General features: G+C 47.4%; 5 protein-coding genes across 5 annotated transcripts; 1 reads left to right on the top strand and 4 right to left on the bottom strand.

Annotated features, from left to right (window-relative positions):
* Positions 1–754: 754 nt before the first annotated feature.
* H6S33_003930 (uncharacterized protein) lies at positions 755–4,237 on the bottom strand (the record flags this gene model as incomplete). The annotated part of the gene is made up of 1 exon (XM_044835282.1): positions 755–4,237. One exon carries the CDS (start codon positions 4,235–4,237, stop codon positions 755–757), a length of 3,483 nt encoding a protein of 1,160 aa, XP_044691464.1.
* A 74-nt stretch (positions 4,238–4,311) lies between these two features.
* On the bottom strand, positions 4,312–5,541 carry H6S33_003929 (uncharacterized protein; the record flags this gene model as incomplete). The annotated part of the gene is made up of 1 exon (XM_044835279.1): positions 4,312–5,541. The coding sequence occupies one exon, from the start codon at positions 5,539–5,541 to the stop codon at positions 4,312–4,314; it is 1,230 nt and encodes a 409-aa protein (XP_044691463.1).
* Positions 5,542–6,647: 1,106 nt separating this feature from the next.
* Positions 6,648–7,031, bottom strand: H6S33_003928 (uncharacterized protein; the record flags this gene model as incomplete). The annotated part of the gene is made up of 1 exon (XM_044835278.1): positions 6,648–7,031. The coding sequence occupies one exon, from the start codon at positions 7,029–7,031 to the stop codon at positions 6,648–6,650; it is 384 nt and encodes a 127-aa protein (XP_044691462.1).
* An 8,497-nt stretch (positions 7,032–15,528) lies between these two features.
* H6S33_003927 (uncharacterized protein) lies at positions 15,529–19,110 on the top strand (the record flags this gene model as incomplete). Its single annotated transcript, XM_044835277.1, has 1 exon — positions 15,529–19,110. One exon carries the CDS (start codon positions 15,529–15,531, stop codon positions 19,108–19,110), a length of 3,582 nt encoding a protein of 1,193 aa, XP_044691461.1.
* A 1,086-nt stretch (positions 19,111–20,196) lies between these two features.
* On the bottom strand, positions 20,197–21,375 carry H6S33_003926 (uncharacterized protein; the record flags this gene model as incomplete). Its single annotated transcript, XM_044835276.1, has 1 exon — positions 20,197–21,375. The coding sequence occupies one exon, from the start codon at positions 21,373–21,375 to the stop codon at positions 20,197–20,199; it is 1,179 nt and encodes a 392-aa protein (XP_044691460.1).
* Between the last annotated feature and the right edge of the window lie 450 nt (positions 21,376–21,825).

The raw sequence follows: 21,825 nt of genomic DNA, 5'->3' as shown, positions 1-21,825 counted from the left end.
GTGAGTAACAATATACTGTGAGGGATGCGTACCAGACCACAAGAGTACACTACGCAGAGCTCAGAGTTCGGCTAACAGCTACAAAGGTAGAAGTCTCCAAGGTCTCTTCAGTCAACGTCGAGTATAATTCTCCTTGATCCGATACGGGCCCCGCGAGCTACGTTATCAACAAAGATTCACTAGAGTTAGCGTGTGATGTTCGACCGTCTTCGACGTAATAGTTCAGGTAGAGTTCGAAGTCACGATAGAATAAAGTATTTCCAAAATATAGTCAAATAAAGTTGTAACTCGCGTATCAATGATTTATATTGTTAAGACTCTGTATCACGGAGACTGTAGGCGATAGACTGTGATGCCAAGGAATACAACCTAGGTAGTGACGTAGACGTGGACGTAGACGTAAAGGTATACTTTGACTATGGACTATGGGGTGGCTCTACCTGGTATGATAAATCGGTTGGAGCCCTATGACGTAGTGCGGACAAAGAATAGTATTCGTGGAATAAATACAGAGGTTGCGTAAAGAGAAAAGGAAAGGAAAGAAAACAGAAGAAAGCCGAGACAACGCCCCTTTATATATCCAAACCTCAACCCACGATGACTCATCTTTTCGCGTAACAGAAACAGAAAGAACATAAAAGAAACTCGCTTAATAAATCCCACACACACTACGCAATCCTTCCTTTACATACTCTAACACTTCACATAACCGAAACGTATGGCTGCCGTTACAGACCACTCCCCCCTCTAGGGCCTACCTCCTGGTAGACTTAGACTTTCGTGGGTAACGTTCGTGGAATCGTTTAACAATATCGGGCGAATGTTCGACGTCCGACAATGGTTGCCAAGAAGCTTCATCGTACCCGACATATTTTACTAGATATTCGAATCTCCCCCGGCGCTTCCTCGAATCCAAAATATCTTCAACCTCCCACTCCTCCTGTCCTTCGATTTTAACTGGGGGTGGAGGTAGTTGTTCCTGACCGGGTAAGGGATCATTGGCTGCGGGCGACAATAACGAAACATGGAATACTGGATGAATTTTCATTGATCGGGGAAGTTCCAACTCGTAAGCATAGGGATTGACAATACGCTTAACGTTATAAGGTCCAATACGTTTCCAGTCAAATTTCTTGGAAGGTCGCTTGGTTAGGATATGACGGGTCGATAGAAAAACCTTATCTCCTAAATAATATCGAGGAGCTGGAGTTCGATTCCTATTGGCTGATTCTTCTTGTATCCTTTGCGCCCGGAACATTTCTTCTCTTAGGAAGTCCACCACATCCTTCATTTCCCTTGCAATACGGTTCGCTTGATCCTCCGCCGTCGTTCGACCATGTTCCAAAGGCCCAAATGTTATTCTAGGATTCCTTCCCGAATTAGCATAAAAGGGGGAAACTTTTGTTGTTTCGGAAACGTGGTTGTTGGTTGCAAATTCAGCCATCGGTAGCCATCGAACCCAGTCATTTTGTTGATAGGAAACATAGCTTCGGAGATATTGTTCCATTATGGCATTGATTCTTTCTGTCTGTCCATCTGTTTGGGGGTGGAATGCAGTAGAGAACTTTGGCGAGATTTCCAATCGATCACAAAGGGACCTCCAGAATTCCGCGACGAACTGTGTTCCTCGATCGGATACCATGGTGTCGGGTAATCCATGTAGCTTCCAGACGTTATCAATATATAGCCTTGCTACTTCCTGTGAGTCCGCCTCCTTTGTCGTTGGTATCAGATGCCGCATTTTGGTTAGTCTATCCACCACGACCAAAATTGCATTATACCCATCACTCTCAGGAAGATCAGTCACAAAGTCCATCGAGACATCTGTCCAGGGTCCATCGGGAATTGGCATGGGGCGAAGTACTCCATAAGGTGCATTGTGTGATGCCTTACTACGGGTGCACACATTGCAATTCCTAATATACTGATCGACAAACTTCCGCATCTGTGGCCAGTAATATTCTCGACTTAGGAGCTCCAGAGTCTTCGCTCTACCCGGATGTCCTGCAGATGGTTTGTCATGATATTCTTTTAAAAGCCTTAGTCGAATGTCATCGTCGTCTGGTACATATAGCATGCCTCGATAAAGCAGCCGACCGTTGTTATCCTCCATACATTCGGCAAGTGAGATTTTATTTGAGTGGCATATGCCATTCCGAAGCATATTGAGGACCTTGTTTGGGAAACTATCCACTTGGTAAGCTTTTGAAAATAACTCCTCTACAGTGGACGCTCCTTCAGCGGATTCATTTGACAAAGAACCCGCGAACAAACTTAGCTTGGTATCCAAAGTTTTTCGCTTCAGAATCACTTGACTCTGATGCGTTAACCGTTCATCCCCCTCTTTAGGTAGGTCACCTGACCTCCTAGTCAATGCATCTGGTTTTGTTCCTTGTTTTCCTGGCCGAAATTGTATAACGAAATCGAAGCGTGAAAGAAATTCGGACCAACGGGCTTGTCGACGATTTAACAATTTTGTTGTCATAAAATACTCAAGATTCCGATGGTCGCTAAGAACTTCAATTGGAAATTGAGCTCCCTCCAGATGATGTCGCCATTCTTCAAAACATCGTATAATTGCTAAAAGTTCTTTGTCATAGATTTCGTAGTTGCATTCTGCGGGAGAGTGTTTCTTGGAAAAGAAAGCAACTGGATGTAGGATTCCTTCGTTGTCACGTTGAGATAGGATTCCTGCTGAAACATAATCGGATGCATCGGTTTCTATCACAATTTTTCGATCTGGATTGAAATGAGCTAGTATCGGTGCCGTTGTAAACATCTTTTTCAAAGTCTGAAATGCTTCCTCCTTTTCATCCGTCCATTCAAATTTAACGTTTTTCTTTGTCAAGGCTGTAAGCGGGGCAACAATTTTCGAATATCCCAAAATAAACCGTCGGTAGAAATTTGCAAATCCTAGGAATACTTGAACATCATGAAGGTTTGTCGGTGTAGTCCATTCCAAAACATCGATAACTTTCTTTGGATCCATTCTATTCCCATTCGGAGTAAGGATTAAACCAAGATATTTTGTTTCCTGAACCATAAATTCACATTTTTCAGGTTTAAGGTGAACATGATTTTCATCAAGTACCTTTAGAACCTTCTGAATATGTTCTTTATGTTCTGATAGGGTCTCGGAATAGATAAGGATATCGTCTAAGTATGCTGTTACCAATTGATCGAGATAGGGACGTAAAATATCATTAATCCAATGTTGAAAAGTAGCAGGGGCATTAGCTAATCCAAATGGCATTACTGTATATTCGAAATGTCCATATCGAGTCCGAAATGCCGTTTTCCATTCATCTCCCTCCGCTATCCTGATTTGATTATATCCCCAACGTAAATCCAACTTTGTATAGTATTTTGCTCTTGACAACTTAGCTAGGGTTTCCTTTAACAATGGTAATGGATATCGATTTTTGATTGTAATCGCATTTAGGCCTCGATAGTCAACACAAAGTCGAAGAGTTCCATCGTTTTTGTTTACAAACAATATAGGTGCTCCCGCTGGTGATTCACTGGCTCGAATGAATCCTTTAGGTAAATTTTCATCGAGATATTCCCGTAGTGCTTTTAATTCAATTTGAGACAACCCATATATAGGTCCATATGGTGGTCGTTTACCTTCTTCTAGTACTATCTCGATGTCGTGGGATGGTCGATGTGGTGGGAGAATTGAAGCATCGTATTCTTTAAACATATGGAGACGATGATGAAACTCTTTCGGTACTAATTGTTCAATATTGACCGTAGATTTTTCAGTTGCTGAAACGATGACCGTATGGTGCTCCGGTAAGGGAATCAAGATGCCATGAACAATAACTGCAGTTCCACTGAGTGAACAGTATTGACAACAGCTTCGAGAGTCAAAAACAAGTAGATTTTCTTTTGGTCGAATCGTAACATCATGTCGTCGCATCCAAGGTATCCCCATCACAATCGGATAATGTCCTAACTTCGTTACAAAACATGGCACAACTTCCCGATGACCATGAATGTCTAGCGAAACATCGACAATGTGGGTAATTTTTCCTGACTTAATAGGCCTTCCATCTATAACATCTACATGGCGGGGTATTTTGAGGAGGGTCATTGTAAGATTGTTGTGGCGTGCAAAAGATTCATCAATAAAAGCATATCCTGATGCTCCGGTATCAATAAGGGCGTAGGTAGGTATGAAAGAATTTTTATTCTGTGAAATCGAACAAGTTACTACAAGTTGATTTCCATCCATTTCCTCCTCTGATACCGAAAAACCAGAAATACACATCCTAGAAAAATCCTTAAATGGTCCCTGGGCTAAGCCACTTAGTGCAGGGACAAATCTTTTGCCGACTCGTTATCGCTTCCGCCATTTTCTTCCACTGTCAACGCCGCTCCTCTCATAACAGGCCTCCTTGGTTGATTTCCCGTTGCCCTCGCTTGGGGGCAATCCCTAACCATATGTCCAACACCTCCGCAATAGAAACATCGGCCCTCAACTAAGCGGGCGTTTCTTTCGGCAGGGGTAGGGCGACGACGTCCTCCAGACAGATCCATGGGTACATCACCTCCAGGACCGAATGAGGGGTGATTCTCAGTGGCAGGTGGGTTGGCAGCAGGGGCAGCGGGACGGGGAGCAGGAACAGGATTTGTTGGTGGGGGATGCGGAGCCGGGGTCGCAGTAGTAGTCCAAGGTTTTTTATTACCTCGCTTAGCTTCTGCCGCCCATCGTCGGTTATCCAACCGTTGTAAGAGTGTTGCACAACCATCTACCGTTACAGGAGTCTCATGGTGTATCATCGATTCGTCCAATTCCCCATTAATTCCTTCCATCAAAGCTTCAATCCGAGAAACTTCATCCATACCCGACTCAGCAGCATACCGTTGAAACTCAGCGAAGTAGTCAGCGAAAGTTCTAGTGCGTTGTCTGATATTCCGGAGATTTCTCCTACCCGTGCGCATTCGATCGGGGTCCCCAAAAGCTGTATCCAGAATTTCATAAAACCGTGTCATAGAAGGTAAAGCAATACCTTCTTCTCCCATGTACTGTAAGAATTGATTGGCAGCAGCGCCTTCCAATCTGCTGAACGCATATGATAATTTCGACTGTAGTGTAGGATAGCGATCGGCATTTCCTAGTAGCTTGATTTTCATTTGTTGCTTAAATAAGTGTAACCTTTCTCGATCACGATCCCCCCTGAACACATCGGGGTCTGGGAGTTTCTCCGACCGATAGGTGGTACCTATAAGTGGTGGTGCTGGAGGTACAGGTGGAGCGTTGTTTCCAATGGGTTCCTCGTCAGGGGCCACAACCTCAACAGCAGTTCGTTGAGCTCGGGCAGCAGTAAGATCCCGTTCAAACATTCTTCTTGCCCTCTCAGCTTCCGCCTCTACCTCTTGTAAATCTGTTGCATATTGAGTAAGACCATTTTGACACTGTTGAAGAAGTGCATAGGCTTCAGCTCCAACAACGTGAACGACCTGTGGATGCGCTTCAAAAAATCTTTGGAGGTTATCGTTGAGTTGTTGGTAATCGACATGAACGTGTTCCGACATTGTAGACTATGGTGTTGTATTGGTTGGCGATAGAGGACGCAACCTACGTATCACGGAGACTGTAGGCGATAGACTGTGATGCCAAGGAATACAACCTAGGTAGTGACGTAGACGTGGACGTAGACGTAAAGGTATACTTTGACTATGGACTATGGGGTGGCTCTACCTGGTATGATAAATCGGTTGGAGCCCTATGACGTAGTGCGGACAAAGAATAGTATTCGTGGAATAAATACAGAGGTTGCGTAAAGAGAAAAGGAAAGGAAAGAAAACAGAAGAAAGCCGAGACAACGCCCCTTTATATATCCAAACCTCAACCCACGATGACTCATCTTTTCGCGTAACAGAAACAGAAAGAACATAAAAGAAACTCGCTTAATAAATCCCACACACACTACGCAATCCTTCCTTTACATACTCTAACACTTCACATAACCGAAACGTATGGCTGCCGTTACACTCTGATTTCGCCGATGATGGTTTGGCTAGTCAGTGAATGACATAGTATTTATATCCCTCGCTTATGTCTCGAGGACCCAGTCTACTAATAATACAGAATACACTCGGGGCCTACCCGACACCCTGAAAAACAACCAAGAACATTTTAACTCCTAAGTCCGTAACCCAAACTCCTAAAGCCGCTAAAACCCCTCAACCTTTTTATCCACTCTAATGCACGTTTCCTTGTCGATGTTTCTTCCCCATCGGCCGTCTGGTGGATAATCGTCAGCGTCGGCTATTCGGAGGTCTCGGACAGCAAGGCTACCTACTTAGGCCTCTTCCCACATCGCTTTCCCACATAGCAGAGTCCTCTCATGCCCACAGGTACCGCCGATAGGTACTCGGTCAGCTGGCAGCTTGCGCCGATTCACTCCGAGCGGTCCGATCTTCGATCCGATTGATTCCAGCTGTCCCTCATATATCCACCGGTACCAAAACACTCCCCTCCGGCGGTTTGACGCTCCGGGGGTTATTATTGGGGTCGAAAACGTGTTTTTTATGACTCTGGGTTTTTGGTCGTAATTTGGTCGCACCACACTCCGCGAGTGTGGTCAAGAGTTGCTATTAGCGTACAGAGGGTATTGGGGTATCTTCTAGCCTTTCTCTCACTCCCGTAAATGCTTGGCATGCCCGTAACACTTTCGGAGTTCTTCCTGGACAGAGTTGACTTCATGCCTCATGTACTCAAGAGTTTCTGCCATCAGAGCATTCTGTGCTGCCTGGCGCTCTTGTACAAGGAGGAGGGCTTGACTGCTCCGCGTCAACTGGTTCTGCAGACTGTGCTGAAGGTAGGTCTGGAGCTCTGTGAAGAACTGTTGGATGGAAACCTCGTCGGTATCCTGCCAGGCAGGCTCGCAACCGGGAATGTAGGTCTGTAGAGGGGTCCTGGGTTTTTTGACAAGCTGTGTCTGCCCGGTGGCATCAAGCTGGAGGGGCACCGGCTGCCATTCAATCTGAAGGGGTGCATCTGGAGCCGGGAGGGCGGACATTTTTGTATAGAGGAAGAATAATCTGAAGGTGACTTGAGCCTTAAAGATTATCTGTAACGGGGGTCCCTTCTAAGAGAAATAGAATTGCATAGAATAGAGACAGCCGTGCAAGATAGACAATCAGGTTGCAGATTATTCAAAGATACTATCGCTAGAACTCAATAATCTTTAAGGGCTCTGCTACCGATAAGAACTTGGTTTTTCTTTCTGATGAAGACTGGAGAGAACAGGACTGAAGGGCGAGAATGAACCTGAGTACTTATACTCCGAAGGCCTCTATTCTCTGCTCCTAACTCCTTACTAAGTTCCGGTGGGCCTTTCCTCAGTACCGGAAACAATATCACCGCTACCCCGCTTTTCTCTAAGCGTCAGCAGGTGTTTCCCAATACCTAAGGCAACCACCCTTAGTCAAAGCCTTTGTAACACCTGCAGCCTTGGTTGCCACACAACCGAGGGCCTGCATGAATGAGCTGCCGCTCAGGTGTAAGCTTAATCATTGCTGTAGAGCTTTCACTTATTGTAGACTTCCCTAGCATAGTCCCTGCCACTTCAGCGGACAAACAATGCTCCGAGGATACAGAGGATCACCGGGCAATCAGAGCTTCACTCTGGCTGGTCTTCTAGTCGCTGGCGAGGCATAGACTTGTCAGTCATTGCTCCCATGAATAGATCCTCTTCCTAGTGCCCGGAATGTAGTTACTCTAACAGCTGGTAGCTAACCACACTGCCGGTACTTGCATATCACCTTGCAACTGGCTTCTAACAATAACTCTCAGCATGTAACCGGGCCCTGTGTGTACTCATACACCAAACAGTTGAAAAGGCTCCGTTACACCCGTATCGGATCAAGGAGATTCATACTCGACGTTGACTGAAGAGATCTTGGAGACTTCTACCTTTGTAGCTGTTAGCCGAACTCTGAGCTCTGCGTAGTGTACTCTTGTGGTCTGGTACGCATCCCTCACAGTATCAGTATAATGTGATGCCGTTTGGTCTATGCAATGCTCCCTCCACCTTCCTGGCAATGATCAATGATGTGCTGAAGGAACTACTGGATGAAGGAGTGGTTGTCTATATTGATGACATCCTCATCTACTCGGAAACTGAGAAAGAGCATGAGATACTGGTCAAGAAGGTACTACAGAAGCTGAGGGAAGCAAAGCTCTGTGCCTCTATCAGTAAGACATCCTTCCATGTCCGAGAAGTAGAGTACCTAGGCTATCACATCTCGGAAGAAGGAGTATCTATGTCAGAAGACAAGGTGGAGGCAGTTAAGGAATGGCCGGTCCCTGAGAATATCAAGGCAGTACAGGCATTCCTCGGATTTGCAAACTTCTATCGCCGCTTTATTGAAGGCTTCAGTAAAGTTTGCAAACCATTAACTGACCTCCTGCAAAAAGACAAGAAATGGTATTGGACGGCAGCACATGAGCAGGCCTTTGAAGAACTCAAGAGGCTGTTCACAAGCGCTCCAATCCTTCTTCATTTTGACCCTAGTAGGAGAACAGTGGTCGAGACAGATGCCACTGATTTTGCCAAGGGAGCGGTGCTCTCTCAGTATGGGGACGATGGGAAGCTACATCCGGTGGCATTCTATTCCAAAAAGTTCTCTCCTGCTGAGATCAACTATGACATTCATGATAAGGAAATGGGAGCTATTGTTGCCTCTTTCCGGGAATGGGAACACATGCTCAAATCTTGTGAGCAGGAGATCACGGTTTTCACAGACCACAAGAACTTGGAGTATTTTAATTCTACCAAGGTTCTCACTAGGCGGCAAGCTAGATGGTCTGAAGACCTCGCAAGCTACAATTTGAAAGTTGTCTACAGACCGGGAGAAAAGAATGGCAAGACTTATGTGCTATCTAGGCGCTGGGATCACCGCCTTGGAGAGGGAGGTGAAACTCTGCAGCCGGAGTGTTACGGGCATGCCAAGCATTTACGGGAGTGAGAGAAAAGGCTAGTAGATACCCCAATACCCTCTGTACGCCAACGTTATCTCTGGACCGCACTCGCGGAGTGTGGTGTGACCAATATACGATCAAAACACGGAGTCATAAAAAATACGTTTTCGACCCCAATAATAACCCCCGGAGCGTCAAACCGCCGCAGGGGAGTGTTTTGGTACCGGTGGATATATGAGGGACAGCTGGAATCAATCGGATCGAAGATCGGACCGCTCGGAGCGAATCGGCGCAAGCTGCCAGCCGACCGAGTACCTATCGGTGGTACCTGTGGGCATGAGAGGACTCTGCTATGTGGGAAAGCGATGTGGGAAGAGGCCTGAGTAGGTAGCCTTGCGGTCCGAGACCTCCGAATAGCCGATGCTGACGATTATCCACCAGACGGCCGATGGAGAAGAAACATCGACAGGGAAACGTGCATTAGAGTGGATAAATAGGTTGAGGGGTTTCAGCGGCTTTAGGAGTTTGGGTTACGGATTTAGGAGTTAAAATGTTCTTGGTTGTTTTTCAGGGTCTCGGGCATGCCCCGAGTGTATTCTGTATTATTAGTAGACTGGGTCCTCGAGACATAAGCGAGGGATATAAATACTGTGTCATTCACTGACTAGCCAAACCATCATCGGCGAAATCAGAGTCTTAACAATATAAATCGTTGATACGCGAGTTACAACTTTATTTGACTATACTTTTGGAAATACTTTATTCTATTGTGACTTCGAACTCTACCTGAACTATTACGTCGAAGACGGTCGAACCTCCCACGCTAACTCTAGTGAATCTTGGTTGATAACGTAGCTCGCGGGGCCCGTATCGGATCAAGGAGAATTATACTCGACGTTGACTGAAGAGACCTTGGAGACTTCTACCTTTGTAGCTGTTAGCCGAACTCTGAGCTCTGCGTAGTGTACTCTTGTGGTCTGGTACGCATCCCTCACACGGAGCCACAGATCTTTTTTAGGCCAAGTCAATTGGTTTTGGATCTTGCAAAGCTAGCGGCTGTCAGGGTGAATCAATTGCAGAATACATTCTTAGAGCGCCTACATACAGCTGCTAAAGAGGATAGTTTCTGGCAAGAACTGCACCGCTCCCTGGTTGAAAGGAAACCAAATTTGGACCAGAACTTGTCGGTCAAGAACGATCTCATCTTCTATAAGAATAGATGGTATATACCCAAAGACAAGAAGCTTCAGATGGAAATACTGTCCGATACCCATGACTCTAAGGTGGCTGGTCATTTTGGCCAATTTAAGACACTTGAGCGGGTGAAAAACAACTTCTTTTGGCCCAACATGGATAAGGATGTTGAGGAATATGTCCGGAGCTGTGACAGCTGCCAGAGGAATAAGACCTCAAGACACAAGAAGTTTGGTATGCTCCAACCGTTGGAGATACCCTATCGGCCATGGACTTCCATCTCTATGGACTTCATTGTGGGACTACCGGAATCTAGTGGGTTTACAAAGATCTGGGTAATAGTGGACCGTTTTTCGAAAATGGCGCACTACATCCCTCTTCCTACCCTCAATAAAACGGAAGATTTGGCTAAGCTGTTCTTGAAGGAAGTTTGGAGACTCCATGGTTTACCTGATGACATAGTCTCGGACAGAGACAGCAGGTTCATCTCTCACTTTTGGCAATCTCTCATGAGTCTCCTCAATGTGAAGCTGAAGATGTCCACTTCTTTCCACCCCCAAACGGATGGTCAAACAGAAAGAGTTAACCAGATCCTGGAACATTACTTGCGGAGTTATTGTTCATATCAACAGGATGACTGGGCAGAACTTTTGCCTTTGGCAGAGTATGCATATAACTCGGCGGTCTCTGAGTCTACCAAAGTATCGGCTTTTTATGCCAACTATGGTTATGAACCTAGAACCAACTGGCCGGTCCCAAAGGAAGGAGTGGAATGGAACAATCCAGCGAGTGAGGTCATGATTTCTCAATGGGAATCTATCTGGCAGGCTATGAACGTCAGCTTGGGTAAAGCTAGATTGAGGATGGCCCGGTGGTATGATGCTCATGCCCTGGCACTGCCTGAAATCAAGCCCGGAGATGAAGTAATGTTGGACCGGCGCAATGTGCAAACAAAGCGGCCTTTGGGAAAATTGGATCAGAAGAAGATGGGACCCTTTAAAGTCTTAGAAGCTATTGGTACCCGTGCCTACAAGCTCTCTCTTCCCCCTCAAATGGGAATCCACCCGGTCTTTCATGTCTCTCTTCTGGAACCTTACAGAGCACCGGTAGATCCTGAGAGAAGAGTTCCACCACCGGAACCCGAAGAGATTGAAGGAGAACAGAACTGGGTTGTCCGGGAGGTAGCTGATAGCCGGGTCAATAAGAAGAGGAGACGAGTGGAATACCTAGTGCTGTGGGAACGTTATGAGAATGAGGATGCTACATGGGAACCTTGGGAGCATCTCAAGAAGAGTGCTGAAGCAGCCCTTCGGGATTTCCATATGAGGTATCCTAAGAAACCCAAGGACAAGCGGATTGTTGGGGTGTAGTTTTCCTTTAGGTTTTCGTTCCTTGCTCATCACGGAGTTTCTTGTCATATAGAATGAATGGTAATAGAATGATTATAGATCTCGGAGACCAAGATCCTGGAAGAGGGGAGTGGTGTAACGGAGCCATTTCAACTGTCTAGTGTATGAGTACATACAGGGCCCGGTTACATGCTGAGAGTTATTGTTAGAAGCTAGTTGCACGGTGATATGCAAGTACCGGCAGTGTGGTTAGCTACCAGCTGTTAGAGTAACTACATTCCGGGCGCTAGGAAGGGGATCTATTCATGGGAACAATGACTGACGAGTCTATGCCTCGCCAGTGACTAGAAGACCGGCCAGAGTGAAGCTCTGATTGCCCGGTGATCCTCTGTATCCTCTGAGCATTGTAAAGTCCGCCGAAAGGCAGGGACTATGCTAGGGAAGTCTACAATAAGCGAAAGCTCTACAGCAATGATTAAGCTTACACCTGAGCGGCAGCTCATTCATGCAGGCCCTCGGTTGTGTGGCAACCAAGGCTGCAGGTGTTACAAAGGCTTTGACTAAGGGTGGTTGCCTTGGGTATCGGAAACACCTGCTGACGCTTAGAGAAAAGTGGGGTAGCGGTGGTATTGTTTCCGGTACTGAGGAAAGGCCCACCGGAACTTAGTAAGGAGTTAGGAGCAGAGAATAGAGGCCTTCGGTGTAACGGAGCCATTTCAACTGTCTGGTGTATGAGTACACACAGGGCCCGGTTACATGCTGAGAGTTATTGTTAGAAGCCAGTTGCACGGTGATATGCAAGTACCGGCAGTGTGGTTAGCTACCAGCTGTTAGAGTAACTACATTCCGGGCGCTAGGAAGGGGATCTATTCATGGGAGCAATGACTGACGAGTCTATGCCTCGCCAGTGTCTAGAAGATCGGCCAGAGTGAAGCTCTGATTGTCCGGTGATCCACTGTATCCTCGGAGCATTGTAAGTCCGCCGAAGGGCAGGGACTATGCTAGGGAAGTCTACAATAAGCGGAAACTCTACAGCAATGATTAAGCTTACACCTGAGCGGCAGCTTATCCATGCAGGTCCTCGGTTGTGTGGCAACCAAGGCTGCAGGTGTCATAAAGGCTTTGACTAAGGGTGGTTGCCTTGGGTATCGGAAACACCTGCTGACGCTTAGAGAAAAGCGGGGTAGCGGTGGTATTGTTTTCCGGTACTGAGGGAAGGCCCACCGGAACTTAGTAAAGGAGTTAGGAGCAGAGGACAGAGGCCTTTGGAGTATAAGTACTCAGGCTCATTCTCGCCCTTCAGTCCTGTTCTCTCCAGTCTTGATCAGAAGGAAAAAACCAAGTTCTTATCGGTAGCAGAGCCCTTAAAGATTATTGAGTTCTAGCGATAGTATCTTTGAATAATCTGCAACCTGATTGTCTATCTTGCACGGCCGTCTCTATTCTATACAAATCTATTTCTCTTAGAAAGGACCCCCGTTACAGATAATCTTTAAGGCTCAAGTCACCTTCAGATTATTCTTCCTCTATACAAAATGTCCGCCCTCTCGGCTCCAGATGCACCCCTTCAGATTGAATGGCAGCCGGTGCCCCTCCAGCTTGATGCCACCGGGCAGACACAGCTTGTCAAGAAGCCCAGGACCGCTCTACAGACCTACATTCCCGGCTGTGAGCCTGCCTGGCAGGATACCGATGAGGTTTCCTTACAACAGTTCTTCACAGAGCTTCAGACCTACCTCCAGCACAGCCTGCAGAGTCAGTTGAACCGAGGCAGTCAGGCACTGCTCATTGTACAGGAGCGCCAGGCAGCACAGAATGCTCTGATGGCAGAAGCTCTAGAGTACATGAGGTCGGAAGTCAACTCTGTTCAGGAAGAGCTCCGGAGGTATGCAGAAAGAGATGAACTGAATGCCGATGTTGATGCTATGGAGATTGAGTGGACCAATCCGGCCACTCCACCAGACTTTGTTGCCGAGATACAGAGAGCTCTTGATGAAGGAAGGTTGGTGGTGGGTAGACCAGCAACTCCGGCACCACTTTCAGTCTCCAGGTCCTCTTCCAGAGCAGCTACCAGGACAATGCAGCGGAAGACCAGCCCCTTTGCAGCATTTCCGGTCCGATCCACTAGGAGAGTTATCCCTATTGTGCAGCCAGCGGTGGGGGCTTCACCCTTACCACCTAGCCGCTTCGGTGGAACACATCCACTCCTTGGAGGAGCCGACCGATCCTTTGACTATGAAGGAGAGTTCTTCTCAGGTGCAGGCCGAGGACCTCCTAGTCCGCTAGCCAGGAACCCAGGAAAGTTTACCATGTCTGGGGCTGCTCAACCAGCAGCAACCTCACCACTGGCCAGCAACCCGGCACCAGTAGCACCTGTGGCCCCTTCTGCTGCGGCCACCGCTCCCCCTCCAGCTCAGGCACAGGGAGGAAGTGGCGGAGATCAGAATCCTCCAGCTCAGGCACAGGGAGGAAGTGGCGGAAATCAGAACCCTCCACCTCCAGCAGCCCGCGCTCCCGCTCCAGGAGATTCGGATAACTCTGACAGCTCAGACTCGGAACCAGAAGGTGGTAACAGAAGAAATTGGCGGAGATACCTTAAGAAGAAGTTGGAGAAGCAACAGAAGAATCTGTTGGCAATGATGTCCCAGCAGTATCAACCTCCGACCACCTCCCACCCTTCTACTTCCACCAGGGCTCGAGAACCAAAGGCACCACCACCTTCCAAGTTCCAGGGCAAGGCGGAGCAAGTGGAGACCTTTATCCGGCAATGTGAGAATGTTTTCTCCATTGAGAGCCTATCCTTTACCTCTGAGGAGGTTAAGATCCGATATGCAGGCAACTTGATGGAAGGTGAGGCAGCGATCCGATGGTATGAGGCATACCACAATTCAATTGATCAAGCCTCCGCCAACCGCCTTGCTGGGATGCCGGTGCAGTTGGATCAGAGATGGAAGCGCTGGGATTCCTTTGTGGATGCTTTTAGAGCTGCCTTCGGTGAAGCCATCTCTAGAGATGATGCTGTAGCCCAATGGAATACCCTCGCTCACACAGCTCGAGGAGGAATAGACCTCTTCCTGAATACTATCATTCAGCTGATGTGGAAGACTGGCTATGAGGGTCAGTTGGTGGATGATAAGATTCATAATTCCCTCCTCCCAGACCTAGGCATGAGTTGGGCTCTTTTTAATCCCAAGCCAAAGTCCTTGATGGAGCGGATAGCTGCTCTAAGAGAGTTAGGGCACACCCATGAGAGGTACCAAGGGATGGCAGCTGAGAAAGCGCACCCTCGGACCAAGAAAGATCCTCCCGCTCAGAAGGACCAGCAGCCTAAGAGGAAAAGAGAAGCTGTGAGCTCCTCCGGCCCTCAGAAGACTCCCGGACCTAAGGATAAAGCGGTGGAACTGAAGGGTATCCCGGGGGATATTCTAGAAGAAAGAAGGAAAGCAGAAGTATGCTTGAAGGTATGACCTTCCGGTACTCCCTATTGGTAGAGTGCATAGACTGACTTGTGCAATAGTGCGGCAAGTCCAGACACAAATGGACCGATTGTTGGTCCAAGGAACCTACTGTTGTCCGAGTGGCAGCAGTAAGAGTACAAAAGCGGAAAAGAGGGAATGGCAAGTCCAACTCTCAGAAGAAGGCTAAAGTGGCTGCTGTAGTAGCAGAAGATCCACTTGTTGTACTCCCGGAGGTTACAGAAGATTTTGTTTTTCAGCCTGAGCAAGACTCGGACAATGAAATCATCTGGTAGAAAAAGTGTCTGTTTTAGTCTATGTTTACTAGTTTTCTTTCATATGGGTTTTCGGTTTCTATGCTTTTCTTGAATAAATTATGATTGTGTTTCCGCTTATTTGATTGCTCCAAGCACTCTGAGGATGGGTTTAAGACCCGAAACAGCTGGTCTGTCAGTGCTCTACCAAGGTTATATTTGCTACCAAGACACTTCCAAACCGCTGTTAAAAAGACTACTACACAATACATCTGCTATATTATCGCTTGGGAATAGAACCAAAGGATCCCTGATCTTAGTAGTGCCCGAAGCTATTAGCTATGTTGAAAAGACAAAGAGAACCAAGTCCGGAAACCGCTGTTAAGCAGAGAAGGTTGGAACAGAGGCTTCCCTCCTTACCAGTACATGGAAAAAGACCTATACTGAAGGCAAGACTGTCATGGACGGTCAAAGGAAAGGATGAAGGCGCCCAAGGGTCTTTCCTGTTCGACACCGGTTGTACAGGAGCTATCCTCAATCAGAGTTTTGTCAGGAAACATGGAATTCCCTTAGTGCGGCGGGATCAACCTCTAACAATGTTTGATGCTCAAGGAGATGTCATGATGGGAGGAGGCGAGTATTACACTCACCCGGTCCATATGACTATGGGAGATCATAAAGAGACACTCCGATGGGAGGTGGCTACTTTGGAAGAAGGAATGACCGGTTACCTGCCAATTAGTTGGGCTAGGAAGCATAACCCGGACATCAATTGGGAACTCAACACCATGAGCTGGAGGAGTGACTACTGCAAGCAGAATTGTCTCCCAGCGGCCACCAAGATTGAGCTGATCTCTCCATACCAGATGTTGGAAGAAGAAGAGACGGTCTATCAATTGGTTGGTTCAGTATGGCATGATGAGGACGGAGGTGATATTGCTGAGAAGATACACCACCTATACCGGGATTGGGCTGATGTGTTCAGTCAAGAGAAGATTGAGGAAATGCCGCCGCATTCCCATAATGATTTAAAGATCAAACTCTTGCCTGGGACCGCTCCCCCATTTGGCCCGCTGTACCCATGTTCCGCTCCAGAATTGAAGGCCCTCCGAGAGTACCTGGACAAAGAATTGTCTTCAGGAAAGATCTCTAGATCTAACAGCCCTGCTGCGGCGCCCATACTGTTCATTCCTAAGAAGGATGGGACATTGCGGATTTGTGTGGACTACAGAGGATTGAACAAGGTCACTGTCAAGGACAAGTACCCGCTGCCTATCATGAGTGAGCTCAGAGACAGGTTGTTCAAGGCCAAGATCTTCACAAAGATAGACCTGAAGAACGGCTTCAATTTGATCAGGATAGCAGAAGGTGATGAGTGGAAGACCGCTTTCAGAACCCGCTATGGACTGTATCAGTATAATGTGATGCCGTTTGGTCTATGCAATGCTCCCTCCGCTTTCCAGGCAATGATCAATGATGTGCTAAAGGAACTACTGGATGAAGGAGTGGTTGTCTATATTGACGACATCCTCATCTACTCGGAGACTGAGAAAGAGCATGAGCTATTGGTCAAGAGGGTACTACAGAAGCTTAGGGAAGCTAAGCTCTGTGCCTCGATCAGTAAGACATCCTTCCATGTCCGAGAAGTAGAATACCTAGGCTATCACATCTCGGAAGAAGGAGTATCTATGTCAGAAGACAAGGTGGAGGCAGTTAAAGAATGGCCGGTCCCTGAGAATATCAAGGCAGTACAGGCATTCCTCGGATTTGCAAACTTCTATCGCCGCTTCATTGAAGGCTTCAGTAAGGTTTGCAAGCCATTAACTGACCTCTTGCAAAAAGACAAGAAATGGTATTGGACGGCAGCACATGAGCAGGCCTTTGAAGAACTCAAGAGGCTGTTCACAAGCGCTCCAATCCTTCTTCACTTTGACCCTAGTAGGAGAACGGTGGTCGAGACAGATGCCAGTGATTTTGCCAAGGGAGCAGTGCTCTCTCAGTATGGGGGCGATGGAAAGCTACATCCGGTGGCATTCTATTCTAAGAAGTTCTCCCCTGCTGAGATCAACTATGACATTCATGATAAGGAAATGGGAGCTATTGTAGCCTCTTTCCGGGAATGGGAACACATGCTCAAATCTTGTGAGCAAGAGATCACGGTTTTTACAGACCACAAGAACTTGGAGTACTTTAACTCTACAAAAGTTCTCACTAGGCGGCAAGCTAGATGGTCTGAAGATCTCGCAGGCTACAATTTTAAAGTTGTCTACAGACCGGGAGAAAAGAATGGCAAGACTGATGTGCTATCTAGGCGCTGGGATCACCGCCTTGGAGAGGGAGGTGAAACTCTGCAGCCGGAGCCACAGATCTTTTTTAGGCCAGGTCAATTGGTTTTGGATCCTGCAAAGCTAGTGGCTGTCAGGGTGAATCAATTGCAGAATACATTCTTAGAGCGCCTATACACGGCTGCTAAAGAGGATAGTTTCTGGCAGGAATTGCACCGCTCTCTGGTTGAAAGGAAACCAAATTTGGACCAGAACTTGTCGGTCAAGAACGGTCTCATCTTCTACAAAAATAGATGGTATATACCCAAGGACAAGAAGCTTCAGATGGAAATACTGTCCGATACCCATGACTCTAAGGTGGCTGGTCATTTTGGTCAATTTAAGACACTAGAGCGGGTGAAAAACAACTTCTTTTGGCCCAACATGGATAAGGATGTTGAGGAATATGTCCGGAGCTGTGACAGCTGCCAGAGGAATAAGACCTCAAGACACAAGAAGTTTGGTATGCTCCAACCGTTGGAGATACCCTATCGGCCATGGACTTCCATCTCTATGGACTTCATTGTGGGATTACCGGAATCTAGTGGGTTTACAAAGATCTGGGTAATAGTGGACCGTTTTTCGAAGATGGCACACTACATCCCTCTTCCTACCCTCAATAAGACGGAAGATTTGGCTAAGTTGTTCTTGAAGGAAGTTTGGAGACTCCATGGTTTACCTGATGACATAGTCTCGGACAGAGATAGCAGGTTCATCTCTCACTTTTGGCAATCTCTCATGAGTCTCCTCAATGTGAAGCTGAAGATGTCCACATCTTTCCACCCCCAAACGGACGGTCAAACAGAAAGAGTTAACCAGACCCTGGAACATTACTTGCGGAGTTATTGTTCATATCAACAGGATGACTGGGCAGAACTCTTGCCTTTGGCAGAGTATGCATATAACTCAGCGGTCTCTGAGTCTACCAAAGTATCGGCTTTCTATGCCAACTATGGATATGAACCCAGGACCAACTGGCCGGCCCCAAAGGAAGGAGTAGAATGGAACAATCCAGCGAGCGAGGTCATGATATCTCAATGGGAATCTATCTGGCAGGCTATGAACGCCAGCTTGGGTAAAGCTAGATTAAGGATGGCCCGGTGGTATGATGCTCATGCCCTGGCACCGCCTGAAATCAAGCCCGGAGATGAAGTAATGTTGGACCGGCGCAATGTGCAAACAAAGCGGCCTTTGGGAAAATTGGATCAGAAGAAGATGGGACCTTTTAAGGTCTTAGAAGCTATTGGTACCCGTGCCTACAAGCTCTCTCTTCCCCCTCAAATGGGAATCCACCCGGTCTTTCATGTCTCTCTTCTGGAACCTTACCGAGCACCGGTAGATCCTGAGAGAAGAGTTCCACCACCGGAACCCGAGGAGATTGAAGGAGAACAGAACTGGGTTGTCCGAAAAGTAGCTGATAGCCGGGTCAATAAGAAAAGGAGACGAGTGGAATACCTAGTGCTGTGGGAAGGTTATGAAAACGAGGATGCTACATGGGAACCTTGGGAGCATCTCAAGAAGAGTGCTGAAGAAGCCCTTCGGGATTTCCATATGAGGTATCCTAAGAAACCCAAGGACAAGCGGATTGTTGGGGTGTAGATTATTCCCTCTTGGGTTTTCATTTCCTTGCATATCATGGAGTTTCTTGTCATATAGAATGAATGGTAATAGAATGGTTATAGATCTCGGAGACCAAGATCCTGGAAGAGGGGAGTGGTGTAACGGAGCCATTTCAACTGTCTGGTGTATGAGTACACACAGGGCCCGGTTACATGCTGAGAGTTATTGTTAGAAGCCAGTTGCACGGTGATATGCAAGTACCGGCAGTGTGGTTAGCTACCAGCTGTTAGAGTAACTACATTCCGGGCGCTAGGAAGGGGATCTATTCATGGGAGCAATGACTGACGAGTCTATGCCTCGCCAGTGTCTAGAAGATCGGCCAGAGTGAAGCTCTGATTGTCCGGTGATCCACTGTATCCTCGGAGCATTGTAAGTCCGCCGAAGGGCAGGGACTATGCTAGGGAAGTCTACAATAAGCGGAAACTCTACAGCAATGATTAAGCTTACACCTGAGCGGCAGCTTATCCATGCAGGTCCTCGGTTGTGTGGCAACCAAGGCTGCAGGTGTCATAAAGGCTTTGACTAAGGGTGGTTGCCTTGGGTATCGGAAACACCTGCTGACGCTTAGAGAAAAGCGGGGTAGCGGTGGTATTGTTTTCCGGTACTGAGGGAAGGCCCACCGGAACTTAGTAAAGGAGTTAGGAGCAGAGGACAGAGGCCTTTGGAGTATAAGTACTCAGGCTCATTCTCGCCCTTCAGTCCTGTTCTCTCCAGTCTTGATCAGAAGGAAAAAACCAAGTTCTTATCGGTAGCAGAGCCCTTAAAGATTATTGAGTTCTAGCGATAGTATCTTTGAATAATCTGCAACCTGATTGTCTATCTTGCACGGCCGTCTCTATTCTATACAAATCTATTTCTCTTAGAAAGGACCCCCGTTACATTCGGAGTATAAGTACTCAGGTTCATTCTCGCCCTTCAGTCCTGGTTCTCTCCAGTCTTCATCAGAAAGAAAAACCAAGTTCTTATCGGTAGCAGAGCCCTTACAGATTATTGAGTTCTAGCGATAGTATCTTTGAATAATCTGCAACCTGATTGTCTATCTTGCACGGCCGTCTCTATTCTACTTCATTCTATTTCTCTTAGAAGAGACCCCCGTTCCAATGAGTGGGTTTTCTCCATTCGAGTCTCTGCTCTGGAGATCCAGCGGGGAACCTGGGCAAGTTGGAAGTTCTCTCCATAGTTGCTTCTGATTTCTGATGCTACCAATTGTCCCGCCTCGATGCCCTCCCCGACCGTTGTGGGGATTCCATGGAGGAGGAACTTTGACCATTTGGAGTTTGCACGGATGATGGCGACCGGTACCTGTAGGGTGAGGAGGGCCTCCTCAATTTCTTTGGCATATTCCATTGCCTTTGTTGCAGGGGTAACGAATTTTGTTTCCAAGATGAAGTTATCCTTGGCTGTTCTCCTTGCTGAGATAAAGTGGCAGGATTCGTCTTGGATTCTTGCGTTGACCAGGGTCCTGATCTCGGAGGTGTTGACATCGGATGGAGCAGTGGTTTCAACAATGATTTCTCTGTTGATTTTGGTGTACTCTGGTTTAAAGATGGGGTCCGCTTTTGGCTTTGCAGGCTTCTTTCTTTCGACCACCTGGAATTTCTGAGCAGGGACGGCTGCCGAGGCCACGGTGGCCCAGGTGCCTGCTTTCCATCCACGGGGTGGGGCTTGTTGGGGAGGTGCGGGTGGGGGGGCCTGAGGAGCTGCCTGTAGCGCTGCTTGGGGAATTGTTTGGGGGACCGCTGGAGGGGCCGTTCTTTGTCTCTGTTGCGGTTGTTGTGGTTGTTGTTGTTGCTGTTGTTGTTGCGGTTGCTGCGGTTGTGGTTGTTTGTTGAGGAGGGAATGGATCGCCGAGTGCATATTGGTGATCATCATTGTTTGTGCCTCGATTTGGTGTTTCAGTGTATCCACTGTTCTCCGGAGTGTGATCGATTGCTCCTCGAGGTATTCAATTCTGTCGGAGGGTGGGCAGATCCGGCTGGTGGCATGTCTGATGGCCCAGGTAATGTAGTTTAAGTCTGTCTGGGTGTGAGTGGTTTGGGGGACAGTACTCGGGTAGAGGTAGTCAATGCTCGGTTGGTAAGGGTCGTTATAGTCAGATTCTTTTGCAAAGGTCGAGGAAAACTCCTGTTCCTGTGCTCCGGATGGGGTTGGGTTGGGATCCTGAGTGTTCCTATTCTGTGGGGGGGCTGTCCCTTGCTGGGAAGACTGGGTGAAAAAGGACTGGAGCGAAACTTGCTGCGACATGACTGAATGTCCAGTTCTTCTGGCGGCGTAGAGTGATGTTTCGGATATGTTTCTTTTCCTTCCTTTCGGGAGGTCAAGGCTGGAGAATTCTTCACTAGAAGCCAGTTTTCGTGGGTTTCTTTCGCTTAGAACAACAAAACGCGACCGTGCGATCGGGGACGAAGTGGCTCAGCCTGGTATGGTATACCAGGGTAAACCAAGAGGGATAATAAAATGTTTTTGAAGCGAGGTTAACTGTCAGGAAGTTTTGCGAGCCTTAGCGAGCCGGTAGAATACAGAAGAAGAAGAAGAAGAAACTTATATTGCTTTGAAGTACAAGACTTATCGCACGCCGACCCAACCGCCTAAAACACAAACCGAACCGAACAAAAGAAAGAAAGAAAAGAAAACAACAAACACAAATACGAACGAACAAAACAAGAGCAAAACAAGCACAAGCGAGCACGAACA

This window comes from Morchella sextelata (assembly GCF_020137385.1).
Source record: "Morchella sextelata strain SCLS chromosome Unknown scls_16, whole genome shotgun sequence".
Lineage (NCBI taxonomy): Eukaryota > Fungi > Ascomycota > Pezizomycetes > Pezizales > Morchellaceae > Morchella > Morchella sextelata.
Note: the sequence above shows the minus strand (reverse complement) of the source record. Positions and strands in the feature narration are given on the sequence as shown.